This window comes from Nyctibius grandis, chromosome 14 (genome assembly GCF_013368605.1).
Source record: "Nyctibius grandis isolate bNycGra1 chromosome 14, bNycGra1.pri, whole genome shotgun sequence".
In the NCBI taxonomy this organism is placed as follows: domain Eukaryota; kingdom Metazoa; phylum Chordata; class Aves; order Nyctibiiformes; family Nyctibiidae; genus Nyctibius; species Nyctibius grandis.
Window position 1 is genome coordinate 4,638,806 of NC_090671.1, and position 14,396 is coordinate 4,653,201.

At 47.5% G+C, this 14,396-nt stretch overlaps 3 protein-coding genes across 4 annotated transcripts; 2 read left to right on the forward strand and 1 right to left on the reverse strand.

The window, feature by feature from the left end:
• The first annotated feature begins 6,045 nt into the window (after positions 1-6,045).
• On the forward strand, positions 6,046-7,493 carry COX6A1 (cytochrome c oxidase subunit 6A1). Its single transcript, XM_068412901.1, has 3 exons — positions 6,046-6,169; positions 6,528-6,667; positions 7,223-7,493. The coding sequence occupies exons 1-3, from the start codon at positions 6,067-6,069 to the stop codon at positions 7,307-7,309; spliced, it is 330 nt and encodes a 109-aa protein (XP_068269002.1). The 5' UTR covers positions 6,046-6,066; the 3' UTR covers positions 7,310-7,493.
• A 300-nt stretch (positions 7,494-7,793) lies between these two features.
• TRIAP1 (TP53 regulated inhibitor of apoptosis 1) lies at positions 7,794-11,062 on the reverse strand. 2 transcript variants are annotated; one of them, XM_068412903.1, is made up of 4 exons: positions 10,857-11,062; positions 10,185-10,360; positions 9,599-9,696; positions 7,794-8,015 (listed from the first exon to the last, which is right to left on the reverse strand). In XM_068412903.1, exons 1-2 carry the CDS (start codon positions 11,001-11,003, stop codon positions 10,277-10,279), a joined length of 231 nt encoding a protein of 76 aa, XP_068269004.1. In that variant the 5' UTR covers positions 11,004-11,062; the 3' UTR covers positions 7,794-8,015; positions 9,599-9,696; positions 10,185-10,276. The 2 variants fall into 2 exon arrangements, with proteins under 2 accessions (XP_068269004.1, XP_068269003.1); XM_068412902.1 differs by having other exon boundaries at positions 9,599-9,715.
• A 56-nt stretch (positions 11,063-11,118) lies between these two features.
• GATC (glutamyl-tRNA amidotransferase subunit C) lies at positions 11,119-13,614 on the forward strand. Its single transcript, XM_068412934.1, has 4 exons — positions 11,119-11,274; positions 11,646-11,812; positions 12,211-12,314; positions 12,692-13,614. The coding sequence occupies exons 1-4, from the start codon at positions 11,119-11,121 to the stop codon at positions 12,745-12,747; spliced, it is 483 nt and encodes a 160-aa protein (XP_068269035.1). The 3' UTR covers positions 12,748-13,614.
• The last annotated feature ends 782 nt before the right edge of the window (positions 13,615-14,396 follow it).

The window sequence follows — 14,396 nt, forward strand, 5'->3', positions numbered from 1 at the left end:
GAACATAACCATCCCTAATAAGTAAGCCAGTTTGGAAGCTGAACAGTTTGTTCCAAGCGCCACATACACACCAGCTCTTGCTACTGGCAGAAGAGGCCTGTGAATCAGAGCCCGAAGTCTGATGCAAGAGAAACTTGGGCATCTCAAGCTGCTTTCCCCAGCAGAGAACAACCCTATTAGTTTGAGAAAGTCCCCTGCCTGCTTTCTCTCTGAGTAATTAAGAGTGAAATCCTCCTCTCTGTGACCCCAATGCTCTCAGCCTAGGCTGATTTACACATGAAAGGAACCCTCTGAGGGGCTTTCTCCCTTTCACATTCACAACCAGGCAGGACCTATAAATAAAACCTTTCTGAAAACAGGAGCTTTCAAAAAGGTCTGTGTATGTGCACAAATGTATACAAGAGAAAGGGAATGGATGTGCGCACTTGAGAATGCGTGTGTGTTTGCATGCACATGTGACGAGCGGGTGAGAAGAATGTGCATTTGTACACCAGCCCGCAAGCACACAAGTGTACTTGGAAAAGCATCTACATGGATGTGTGCGTGTCCACAGGTAGTCGAGAGCACTTACAGGAGCCAGGGCATGTCCAGGCTGGTTTCCAGCTAGCACGGTTCCAGGGGACATTCACCCAAGTCAGCTGAGTCACTCTAGAGTTACACATGAAAAAAAAGAGAGCAGATTTAGACCCAATTGTGCATATGAGAATATGCTGGTGATGCATTTTCCCTCTACAAAGCAGTAAAGTAGTTGTAGAACAAAACACTAGTGTTTTATATTGCTTTGGATATAATGTGGGAGGTAACAGAGAATCGGGTCTCGTGGCATGTGTTCCTGTGGCTTTGACAGAAGGTGAGGTTTTTTAAAAGGCTGCATCTTCTCACCAGCCCAGGAGAGAGAATAGTGATGCATTGTCCAGGGCTGTCATTGTTCAAAAGTAATTTTTGGTTTGTTGGAACACAAAACCCCTCAAAATTTGAAAAATAAACAATGGGACTACTGCCATGAAAACTAAGGTCAGGAAATCAAAAAGCCTTTACAGTAGCTTATAAACACAAAAATGCCTAGATGTGAATCTGTACTCCCTCCCCGCCATCCTGTTCACCCCTGTGTCTGTGCAGTCAGGATATTTCCTCTTCCATGAGGCCTAAGAAGGACCCTACACAGCTTCCAGGAAACCGGCAGTTAGTGTGACCCTGCCCTAATACAAAACAGGTGACACGGAGCTCTGAGCCAAGCCAGGCCAGACCGCAGGGTTTCACAAAGCAGGTACTGCTCTGTGAGGCTTTGCCCCCGTAAGAGGCGGCTTTTTAAGACCTGGCTACAACGTGATAATTTGAGAACTGCAAACTATTTTACTCCACTACTCCTGACCAGCTGAATCACTTGCTTATGGCAACTGCGTCCGTGCTCTATGCTAATACCAGCAGTTGTGCTATACGTGCACAAGCACCGCCGGAGCTGCACCACTGCTTGGTGGGAGCCTTCAGGGTGCGAGGAGGGAGGGGTGCTGCACCCTGCACCGTTCTGACTTCATACTGCTACTGCAGCTCTTAGATCTCTCCCCTACCCAATTATTGTGCAAACATTAGAAGAAACAGGCAGGGAAAGGCACAAAGCAGGAGACACAAGGAGCGCGAAGCCGTACAGAAGCGCACAAAGCGCAAAACGTCTCTTCTGCCAGTTCAAAAAACTCTTCCCAGCTCCTTGCACTAGGCAGGACGGTGCGAGCAGAGATGCAGAGCTCCCCTCCTACTGAGCTCACAGCTAAAGCCCTCCCCCAGTTCCCAGGGTCTTCAAATGAAGATTTGCATAGTACTTCCAGATCATTCCCGAGAGAAGGGACAATGGCTCTCTCAACGCCCTCTTCCCCCCTCCCTCCTTCACTTACAAAGCTGATAAAGCCTTGCTGAAAAGGGGAACAAAGGATTTACAGATGGCAGAATATTGATTTCTGCAGTTCCAGGTCTACAGGGAGACGATGAAGAACCCCCCAGAAACTCTGTGAAGTTTGAGACCCAGGCGCTATCTCTGCAGCGTGGACTCCGTGTTTGTTAAGACAGTATCTGATGGAGGAAACATTGCTATTCGAGAGTGATGAGCAGGTCCCTGAATGCTTGAAAACGCACAGAGATGAGATTACAGTGTGAAATCCCAGGGAGCACATTGGTTGTTCCCAAATCCCCTAAACGCAGAGGCCCTTCCAGCGACAGCAGCTTGCCACCAGGCGGGCCAGGCCGGCATTGCTCCGACAGCCTTCGGCCCCAGCTGTATGGAAGGCTTTTATCCATCACATCTCATCAGTGATTCATGCCGTTATCCTGTCCTCTCTGCTAGCCACCACTCCAGCTAGGAAAAATAAGAAAAAGAAAGGTCAAAAACTAGCCTTTGGAAAGCCGTCTTTGATTCTGAGTTACAATATAACCTCCCTAACTCAAAACTCACTCACTTCTAGGCAGAAGGCTAAAGCTTCTGGCCTCCACAAGCATTTCTGCGCTTAGTACATATAAACCCAAGCTTTATTTTGTGCTACAAACATTTTCAGCTTAGCAAGTCAACTCCACCTCTACTGAACACCAGCTTGCTGCAATCGTTCAAATTTTGCTAGACTGAACAGCGACAGGATACAAAGCGTTCAAATCAGGTGCTGCATATCCAAGAGCAGACATTTACAGGGAGCCAAGTCACATTACAGGAGTCCTGGCCTGACCTCCTCCTGTCCCACCACCGCACTGAAAACAGCTTTCTCAAAGTGACTGGCTATCAGCACTTTTTTTTTTTCTTTTCCCTTTTCAGTGCCAATTTTGCAGCTAATCTGCACTCAGAAGGCTCCCAGGATGCTGGATCTTTGGAAAAATGTACGTGTTGAAACTTCCTCAAAATGATGCATTTAGGACTGGATTCTTAAAGGTGATAAGCTAGTTTCTAAATCAAGTTATAGGCCCTCAAATAGGCCAGCTTTGGAAAAACTCACATTATGTCCCTTCCGCAAGGCAGTCGTGCATACCAGCGAGTGCAGGAGGGGGATCCTATGCCACAGGTCAATAATCCAGACAGAGCTACTGAGCCAGTGGCAGAGCTGACTGTTCACTCACCAGTATTTTCCCCATCCCTTTGTAAAAACACACGCTGTCAGGATGAGTGCAATCATCACAGTGACAACAACCACTGCGTATCGCACTGTTAAACATATTTCACACAACTATATCAAAACATTCTTCACAATACTTTTAAAAATACCTAGGTTTCTTCAAATACCTCTCTGTCTTATCTCCACAAGAAGTTTTTTTACATGAAACCTTTTGTGTCTTCCTGCAGTCACTCCCAATTTACACCACATTTAAAGCAGAGGTGAATCAGACCCATTAGACTCCTGACACACCTAATACGGAGAGTAATCGCAGCTGTTGGGATGATAAAGCCTAAGAAAGTTCCACTTAAAGCCACCGTAACTCAGACTGTAATGAAACTGCCACCATACTCAGGTTCAGGACAGACCTGAACTCCATTTTCAGTTCCTCTCCGCGAGCCCCCTGGAGCTCTGTGGGAGGAAGAAGTGCTCACAAGGAACTTCGTTTAACCTGGGGCAGCTGTGCTGAGTTACCACCACTACGCACTGCTCTCTGTGAGCATTTTCTTCTCTGAAGAGCATTTTCAAGACTGTCAGAGGAGTGAAGGTGTCAGGGGAACTAGGAAGCAGCACACCTTGGCTGCTCTCACCTCCTGCTGAACATTTGCACGTTGTCTTTTGAGGCTACTGCAGCAGCACAACTCACAAATTCTTTTTATTTTAGAGAGTACCATTTTATGCTTCTTTCCTCATCCTAGACAGAAGTTTGTTTCTGGTTTTGCTAATCCTTTTTTGTTTTCTCTCTTTTGTAAAGATTAGTGTCTGTTGCTTACTTACAGTTCTTTTTGCTACAAACAAGAGTAGTTTTGTTTACGTAGCTCCTGCTATAAAAACACCACTGTATTTGATTTAGGCTCCGGAACTTAATCTTGGTTTCATCACTTAAATATTATACAAAATAATTCTTGTATCTTCTATTCCCAATACAAGTCACATGCAAATTCCTTTTTAAAAGTCAGATATCACACATCTCATAAGCCTGAATCCAAAGGATGCAGGTGGAGAAAGACAAAATCGACCTCCAATGTGGACAAGAACTTCATGACATAATGTCCCCAACCTCATTCAGCAAAGCAGGCGTGCGTGCACTCGGTGAGCGGCAGGGGTTTCAGGTCTGTACTGTACAAAATGCATCACGTTGATGAAGACAGAACACTTCTGTAGATACACACAATGCCACCAGGGAATAACTTCTCCTTTCAGTATGGAAGCAAGACTGCTCTTAAAATTATTTATTAAATGAAAGAATATGAAGGCAAATCACTGTAAGAGGTACTTGTGATTTAAAAAATAAAGAGAAAAACAAACAAAATACTTATTTTTATGTCAAGGTATGTTTCACAAGAGCCTGCCAAGATCCCGGCCATTTTACCATTCCTATATGCTACACAGTAAATCTGGACACAAGTCCTGCTCTAAGTGAAAAAGGGAAAAGAAATCCCAACCCCCAGCAGCAAACACAGGTCCCTACCATCTAACTGTGCTGTAGCAGCAATCAAGCCATGCTACATGCTTTGGTCTTGTCAACAGAAAACTGATCAGTTTTGTGGGACCAAGGTGAAATGTGAGCTGTACTACCCCTGGCCAGAGCAGCACTGTGTGATAACATAATCCCAAACCAGGACGGAGCTCTTCCCTTCAGCTCCTCTTCATCTTTCAGATGCTTGTTTTACACGACAGACAAACCTCCTCCTCCTTCTCCTTCCACAACCAAACATGCCTTGTTAGGAGGAAAATACAATTCCTTCATATCACTCCCTCACAGACCAGACCTTACCACGGTCCCTGCCTGAAAGCCCTGTTCCTCTGCTTTCCCACTCTGCCTGTTTCAGTCTCTACATCCACTATGGGAGCCCTCCCATTTTACCATAGCATTTTAAGTGTTTGAAAATGTACTCTCCACCTACATGGCTTCTAACCAAAGGTCAAACAGCCAACCATCAGGCTCCAATAAAGAATTATAATAAAACAGGATCTAGGTATTTGCAAATTAATTATGATTTTTTTTTTTTCTGGAGATCTTGTTTATTCAAGTGAGGTTATTATTTCAGCAGAATCATCCCAGGAATCCACATAATTAAAAACACATCAGTGGTTACAAAACTGCATTTCATTAACATCTTTTTACTGTCATGATTGAAAGTTTTTATATCCCAGTGATGGAATTGGTCCCTAACGTGAAAAAGCCACATTAACAAATAAAACAGCCCTTCTCTGCTGTTGCATAAAATAAACTTAAATACAGCTGTGCAATCGCTTCACTGCCAGAAAATCCTCCACAGGGCACCAGGGTTGTCTCCTAGGCCACCTACACTGAACATACCGTCTCTGAACCTCGCTCATGGACACCCACACTGGAACACATCCCTCCCCCCCCCAGCTTTCTGTACACGATGCCACAGATCAGTATGTTTCCTTCTGCTCTGCAGAGCTGGGTGTCACAGGTTCCACCCATCGGTGCCCTTTAACACCTTATGGAAGCCAGCACAAACCACGGCCAGCCACCACAGCCTCCCCACTGCAGACCCCTGCTCTGTGCCCCAGCCTAACGGCCCCTGAGCCCCTCCGTAGCCCCCCAGGGCACCAGGCTCCTTCGCTCCCCTCCTGGCTGCCCCGGCTCTAGACCGGCCCCGTCCGAGGAGCCCCTCGGTCCCCTCACACCTGGGACGCCCCCAGCCCCCCCCACACCCTCCCCATCCCCACAGCTCCGGCTCTGCTCGCAGAGCGGCCACCCCGAGCCTCGTCCCCCCCACACCCCTCAGCACCAAAATGGCGCCGATCCCCCTCCCCTTAGCGCCCCCCGCCCCGCCGGAGATGGCGCGTGCGCAGCAAGGCGGCCTCAGCCCGCCGCCGCTCAAGGTCAGGCGGGCGGCGGCGCGCGCAGCTGCCGTGTCCCCGCCGGTTCCGGTTCCGGGGGGCGCCCGCGGAGGCCGAGGCGATGGCGGCGCTCGGACGCGTTTCGCGGCTGCTGCTTGGCGCCGCCGCCCCGCGCTCCCTGCCGGGGCGGAGCATGTCGGCTGCGGCCCACGAGGGCGGCGGAGGTAACGGGGCTCTTCGGGACGAGGGCGGAGCCGGGGCCCGCGGGCGGCGTACGGCTGCCCTTGACAGCCGCTGCCCTTCGCGGCGGGTCCGGGGCGCTGGGCAGGCGCCGGCGGTGCGAGCCCTGGCGAGGGGCGGCAGCGCCCCCGGGAGAGCCGTGGCTTGAACCGCGAGGTGGGCTCCCCGCAGGGGAGGGGCGCGCTCCCTTCTCCCGTTGAGAACCGGGCGGGAGACCCACGCTCTGGTGAGGGGCCTGGAGCGCAGTTCCTCGTTAACGTACTAATTGCGTTTAACATGCGCTCAGCTCACGCTAATGGAAGTGGTGACTGTTGTTCTAATTAACGTAACGCTCCCTACTAGCCCGCCTGTGGAAGCTCTTGACCTTCGTGGTGGCTCTGCCCGGGGTTGGCATTTGCATGCTCAACTGCTACTTGAAAGCGCAGCACGAGCACGAGAGACCAGAGTTTATTCCTTACGCCCACCTCCGGATCAGGACCAAGGTACGTTCCCCTGCGCTGTTTAAAGGCCCTCTTACTTTCTGTGATTGCAGAGTTTCATCTGAGATGACGAGAGCGTCTCTTGTTTTCTTGTCTGCTACGTGAGATGCCGTGTACGTAGCCGTGATCTTAACTCATGGCTTTGTTTCTGAGGCAGCAGTTTCTCACAGCTCAGATGAAGTGCCCATGGTATTCACGGGCCTTCCCACCCCCAAGGAATCCTGCTGATGTCTTGCTGAAAAATGCTTCAGTCCTAGAGCTGCTGTACCCACCTTTAACTAATACAGATCTAAAAACTAACAGGGAAGATCCCAAATTCTCAAAACTGGGGTCCCACAGTGTAGCACAGTTGATGTTTAAGCAAGAGCAAAGATCTTGTTGTCTAGAGACGGTGGCTCCCAGCTAAGGGAGACTGTTTCCCAGCTCTTGCTTCCTACAGCCTGGCAGCAGATGCCAACTTGCTTAATTCATCAGCCTGTCACGTTGCTGTTGATTTCCTGTGCTGTACGGATCGTTCAGTTGGCTGCCATGGGCTTATTTTCTTTCTTCTTTCAACAGCCTTTCCCCTGGGGTGACGGGAACAAAACCCTATTCCACAACCCCCACGTTAATGCTCTCCCAACCGGTTATGAAGATGAAAACTGAGATCCTGACCACAGCCAGAACTTTGGCTCTTCCTGTCTTGGACCAGAATGGTGTGTGGGAACCATGGTTTAGGGAACCATCATTTAAGAAACTCCACATTCCTTCTACGAGGAAGCTGCGTGGCGTTGCAGCATCTGTCTGTACTTGTGCAGAGGTCCATTAAATAAACAACTCTGAACTTGAATTCAGAATCTGACTTTTTTGTTAATCTGAATCCTTAGAAGTTCTTTACTTCAGTGTTTGCTTAAAACATTGAGGTTTCCCACAGGATACCGTGCAGGAGCAAAGGTGTTGGACTGCCTGAAAGTTAGTACCTGCTCCTGTATCTGATAACACTAACAACAGGAACACATTCAGCGTAGGACATTAATTTCATATCCTTCATGTCTGGTTTAACTGATCACTGTAAACCCACAGCTCACAGACAGATGAACACGTATCAGGCTAACACTGTAGGTTAAAATTCAGTATATACTGTAGCACATTCTCCATAATCAGCTATTGCAGTATTTATTAGCAGTCATGAAGGCAATTTTCTCTTAGCCCCTTCTGAGAGAGGGAGGGGTGGCAAAGATGTTTAATTAAGCTCCTTGTGCCTTCACAATGTTAATCTTCAGCTCTCAAATCTTCTAGGATATCAGCACGTGTGGTGTTCACAACTCTGCTTTTCATGAAGCTTCAGTCTGCTTGTACAAAGTCTCCCACACTGGTGTTATAAATGAAAACACAGTTTTTACTCCATCGCACACATCTGTATAACGTATACTGGTCACTCAGAAGCTTCTTAACCTAGAAGAGCTTAATTACCTTCCACATAGTTAACAGCCAATTCTAAAGCCCTGGGTCTGTTCCAGTACAATATTAATTCTGAAGTTTTTCTTCTCTGCAAGTCAACTGTTTCCCAATTCCTTTGCAACTTCTATATTTTTTTTTGCGTGGTACAAAAGAGAGAGCTGTGTCTTCGCTGTCACTAATGCCGTTTTTCCCAAAAGGAAGAATGCAGCAACTGACTTGGCATCTTGCTGCTGACAGGAGTGATGGATAGCAAGTGAGAGCCTCAAAGTGGGCACTGCGGGACACACCTCACCACGGTACAGGGCAATTTATTTCATCCACTTACCAGTAAAATTAACGCTAAGACAAGCTTTTCTGTGTTAAAAGCACAGAACAAGGCACTGATGGGCACAGTTGTTTTAAAGCTGACAAAATCACACTACATTTATTCCTACATGAGGATCATAGAAAAGGAAAGTGGTTGTACATGTTAGTCCTTAAAAAAAAAAAGCAGCCAAATACTTGACAGTCCCCAAAATGCTATTTACGGTGCTCTTAGAAAGACCTTTCCCTTAACTTATTGATTTTATTTATACCTGAGTGACCCAGCAGTTTTAAGTGTCAACAGCTTGGGTTTTAAGTGCTACATTTAATCCCTGTGCTGTCATTGCACTGTCTCATGTGCCAGTGAACAGGAGCGTGGCTCACCCAGGCTACGTGACTGCGCTCCAGCTGACGTGTTTAAGCCATCGCTGAAGACACAGGGAATGACAGCCCCAGCCTGCTGCAGTTCCTGATCTTCTCCACAACTCCCACACTACTCTCAGTGCTTGGGGTCATTACTCAGGGACTGTGGCGCAGACAAGCCAGCTATTATGTTTGAGAACAATTTTAAAATTTTTTTTTTTTTAAAGTAAAACCTCTGAATGATCCTTCAGGTAGTGCTTAAAAGCTAAGAGAGTGAAGCTCACTTTTTTCCTCGCTGTCATTCCAGGAGAATTAGAAAGCTGACTTCTCTTTCATCCCCAGGCTGTAATATTTTTTACTCTTTCACCTGCTTTTGCCCATCTCTGTAGGAGGATCAATGGAAATCTCCTCCCCTGCCACAGCGCTCACAGAGCCACTGGATGGGATGGATCCTGATCCCTTGCTCCTCTTCCAAACACCCTTTTCCTAGTTGCTGCGAGCGTTCCTGCAGTTTACAAGCCAGCACAAATAACTTTCATTTGCTTTCCTCGGTGTACAGTACACACAGTTAAGGAGAAGCTTCGGGAGCAGGTGAGATGCCCAAGCAGCAGCTGGGGCTTTAACATTATCAGCTGTCCAGCTCCAACCCCATGTTTCCCTCATTCAACACACACTTTAACTACTGCCAGCAAAAGTCTAACAGTGATGGTGGTTGCCTGGTGCTTTATGGCAGTGTGGAAAAGGACGGCCAGGGCTGCGCTGCGGTTTTACTGCAGGAATGCATAATGCTAAAGGAGAGAGAATTCAAGTTCAGGATTGTTTCCGTACCTCGGAGAAGGCTGAAGAAGTAGACTCTGCATTAAACGCGTCCTCTTCAGCTTCTGTTGCAGGCCACCTCCGTTCCCCCTGGAGGTCACAGTCAGGTTCTACGGGACAGTTATCTACCTGAACGACATATAACCTGGTTATATTTATTCTAGCTAAGTTATTGCAGGCCCAACAGAGTGCTTTTGTACCATCTCTGTTGCTGATACAAAACAACGCTTTAGCCCCTCAGCATTCAGGATCATGTAAAATAAACTTCTTCCACCAAAATTAAGCAGCATGGAGACAAGACAAGGTAAATCACTCTCCTTCATATTCTTTAAAAACACTTTCAAGTGATATATAAATAAGCAAGAGAAATCAGTCACAAAGCAGCTACTATCTCAGCCCCCTCTAATAACCATTCTCCCATTATAGAGTACATTCAATAGGAAGTTAGTTCAAACGGCTTTTCACGCTGTTAGATGCTGAACCACCACCAAAATTCATTGAAAAGGAGGCAGTAGTTACCACATGATCCAGTCTTTTTTTTTTTTTGTGGCTGTTTGTACAAGCAGAGAAGATTCCTCCCTTCCTGAGAGCAGCTTACCAAGGTTTTATCCAGGTGGAGTCTAGTGTTATGCCTGGTGGTGGTGCTTAGTCCAAAGGCCCATATTAGTGACTCCATCCACACAGCTGAGGTCAGGAGGAGTTTTCAGTTTTTCCTTTGCTTGGGCCCATGAACTCCAGGCCTTCAATGGGTATGTCCTTTTCCTTGATCGCTTTCTGAAAAGAAGAAAAAGAAAGCCAAAAATTTAAACTTGACACGTCTTTATAGCGCTCAGTGATGTAATCTTTGGTAGAAAAGATAATCTAGAAGTAGTCTTAAGACTTGTTCGGATACAGCGTCAATATTAGAGATGCTCAAGTACGTACGAGAACTCACGCTGAACGACAGCCCGGATCCTATCACGTAAACGTAGCACAGCCGCTAAACCGGCGGGCGTAAGCAGTTACATTAACGAGAAAAACACGGTAAGGGACACCTGGAAAACACCGCACGTCACGCCCGGCAGAAACGAGACAAGCTAAAACCCGGCGCGGTGCGCAGCTGCGGGCGGGGGCTCTTCCGGGGCTACCGGGAGCTCGGCAAGGGGAATGAGGCCGGTGGGAGAACGAACGATTGGGGCGGGGAGCGAACAGAATGAACCCAGAGCGGCGTGAGGGCCCCCGCGCACCGAGCCAAGGGCAGCGCACCGGGCAGCGCGGGCGCCGCACGCACCTGCACGCAGAGCTGGTAGCGCTTGAAGAGCTGCCCGCAGGGGTCCCCGGCGCTCTCGCCCTTGAGGAACTTCTCGGCGAACCAGCGGTTGAAGCACTGGTCGTACTCGCGCTTCAGCTCGGTGCACGCCTCGCCCACGCTGTTCATGGCGGCTGCCGAGCGCCCGCCCGCGCCCCGTCCCCGCGCCGGGCCGCCCGCGCCGCCGCTCTGACGCACTTCCGGCGCGGGAAGGTGACGCGCCGGGCGCCGCCGGTAGCGCGCGATGCGGGCGCTGCGCGCGGGCTGGTGGCTGCGGGCGGGGCGGCCGCCGCTGCCGGTTTCTCCTGCCCGGGTGCTGCTGACGGCGCCCGTCGCGTCCTACGCGCAGGTCCCCCCGCGCCCGGCGTGGCAGCACGGCGAGCGGCGGCCGCCCCCGCAGGTACGGGCAGCCGGGCCGGGGAGCGCCCGCAGGAGAACGGGAGGGAGGGAGGGAGGGGTGCAGCCCCGCAACGCGGCTGCGGGCCGTTCCGCCTGCGGGCCGTTCCGCCTGCCGGACCCCTCTGCCCCGGGCTGGGCTACCGGAACGAGCGCCAGCTCCGGTTTGCCTTCGCTAGGCGGGAGATCAGAAGGAGAAAACGTGACTTCGATTGAAGTTAATTTTCCAGGAAAGTACAAGAAATCAGCGTGTCCCAGCAGATGTGAACTCGGGGCTGGGCCGTGTAACCGGCTCTTGGTTAAAAAAAGAGAAGTCGCACTGTATTAGACTTGCTCACCTTTGCCTTTTTTGTCCGTATTTGTCTCTTTGTACAGCAAAAAGTGACGGTGGAGGTGCTGGATCACTTGGAACGCTTGGCCTTGGTTGATTTCCGCGATGCGGAGGGCGTAGAGCGGCTGCAGAAAGCGATCCAGTTTGCTGATCAGCTTCATGAGGTAAACACCGATGGCGTAGAACCGATGGATTCAGTCCTGGAGGACAGGTAAGGAATCACAGCAGCCTCCTTTTAACTGTTAATGTATCCAACTATTTGCTTTTGTAACTTGTTTTTTTTTCCTGGGACTCACCCTGGTTATGCGTTTGGTCCCTTTGCTTACAGAAAAGTCTTGTTATGGTTTTATGTGGCAGGAAGATGTCGTTGGCACCTGTGATCTTTATGTGTAAGCATAGCAAAGGTGTATTCTAATTCCTTTGTGTATCTTACTTGTCATGAATGATCTGCACATGCTGCTCCCCAAATATGTCAGTGGCATTCCTAATGTTCCAGTACTTGTCTTATTGCTTACTTAAGGCCAACGCCATGTTTAGAGATAAGCCACACTTCATATTTCATATTCATAGAATAGCTTAAAAACAGACTAAGTAATCTTTGTTCTTCAGGTGTCTGTATCTCAGAGAAGATGATGTTACAGAAGGCAACTGCACAAAAGAGCTGCTGAAAAATGCTAGAGAGAAAGTAGAGGAATATTTTGTAGCCCCACCAGGTATTGTCTTGCTTATAAAAACCTCCTAATTTTGCTTGAATTAACCTGAGGAATATAACCCACCATAGCTGCATTTACTTTCAGAAATATTAGCTGGTAATAAGGAAGTACTAAAATAAATAACTGTAGCCATCTGTAAAAACCAGACTGCAATCTGTTGGTCCAAAAGCAGGGCAGAAGCTAACCTTACTCTAGAGTTACTGCACATGTTGAGCAGTTATGTACAGGAGGTCAGACAGGACTTGCTTGTGTTCCTGACTTGCTCAGGAAATTCAAGCTGCCTGTACGTACTTAGAATAAACTGGAGAATCTAAGCTCTGCTACCCAGAATGTAACTTCAGCTGGTCTCACACAACTTTCTTTTTGTTTTCTATCAGGTAACATCCCTTTACCAAAGCTTGAAGAACGAGAGACTTTTCTGCAGGGCTCTTAGCGAAAGCCCAGAACCCAAACACAATTTCAGTATTTTATTTGAGGAAAAACTAAGGTTTGTGCAGTCACAGCTGAAATACCCTTGCATATATTTTGATCAAAAGAAAAGCACTTGCAAGACAATTCCACCTTACAGTAGGAGGAAGGTGTAAAAAGTTCAGTACTGCTACTGAAATATTCGATGTTTATGAAGCTGGAAGGCAGCATGACAGATGACCTTAGTGCTTTTATTTGGCAAAGTGAATCTGATGTTATTCTGTAAGATAGAGAATGGCTTAAAGGATTTAAAGAGAACATTAAAAGGTGATGATTAAAAAAACCCAGAACACTATGTTTTTTCCTCAAGAAGTTTGTCAGGAAAACAAGAGAAGTTGGAAGGCTGTGTTTGCCTGTTCTCACCTCTAGCTCGACTCTGGCTCGGACCCTGTCAGAAGTAACAACGTCTGGTATGGAAGAGTCCGTAACATTGCTGAGTATCTCTGTGACGTACGGACAGAACTCAGATTTTCATTATGTAAGAAAAGGCAGTTTGAGAAGATGATTCACTCAAATATTTTGCTTCTATTTAATATTTCCATTTTATCTCTGTGCTCCATGTCTGTATGGGTTACCTTCTATTATTTCCTACTTTGTATTTTTATTCTCACAGATTAAATACCAGGAGTTGTACATAATTTAAGAACTTTTCATACACAGAAATAGTTGCTCTAAAATTAAAAACCTCTGCTAATATTTATGTACACCAGACATATCTTTAGTGATACTGGCAATATTTCCTGGATTAACAAAGCCTTGCAGTTTTCTGCGTTATTTAAAGTATCCTGTGTGGCTAAGCTTGTTGTAAATAAAGAATGTAATTACTTGTGAACTTGCTATTTTTGTTCTGCTAGCACAGTGAACTACACACACTAAAACCATTATTTTTTTGTTGGAACAGGTTTTCGAAATACAAGTACCCCTTAGTGTTGCAGACAAGCATTGCTGGCAGGAAGCTAGCAACAGCCTTATTAGAAGCAGCAGTAACTTTTCTTCCTGGATGGTGCCCTGTCCACATAGATTTAAGAATCCAGAATTATTTATTCCAATTTTCATGATCTGCTCTAGTGCATAGAATTACATCCTGAGCCACAGTGGAATTTTCTTCAGAAGTTCTAGAAAAGACTCCGAAGTTATTGTAACAGGATACTGCTAATCAACAGTTCTGAGTCTGCTCTTACAGAGCCTGACAGGAGAAGGAAAATAGGCTCCCCCGTGACTGCGCAGGCACACGCTTCCCCTGAGGGCAGAAACTCACCTCAAGAGATCGTAACTTGATGTCATCTGGCTTACACAGGGCACCTTCTGTATCTTTTTGCAGAGAAAAGCCATTACTCCCATTCTGTCTTTCTGTACATCTGCATAATAAACACCACGAGCTTGGTGCATGTGTCCCTGCAGGTTCTGCCAGCTGTCTGGTAGAGGAAGCGCTGAGCTCCTATGAACTGCATGTTCCACATCCCTGCAAACAACAGGTAATATAAATTAGAGATTAATGATACACATGCATTGTTTCTTAACGTCTCAAAAGTCCACCAAGCATATTAGAAGTATCATAATTTGAAAAACACTGAAAAAAATCCTAAAGAGTTTGAATAGTACTGGTACGAGGTT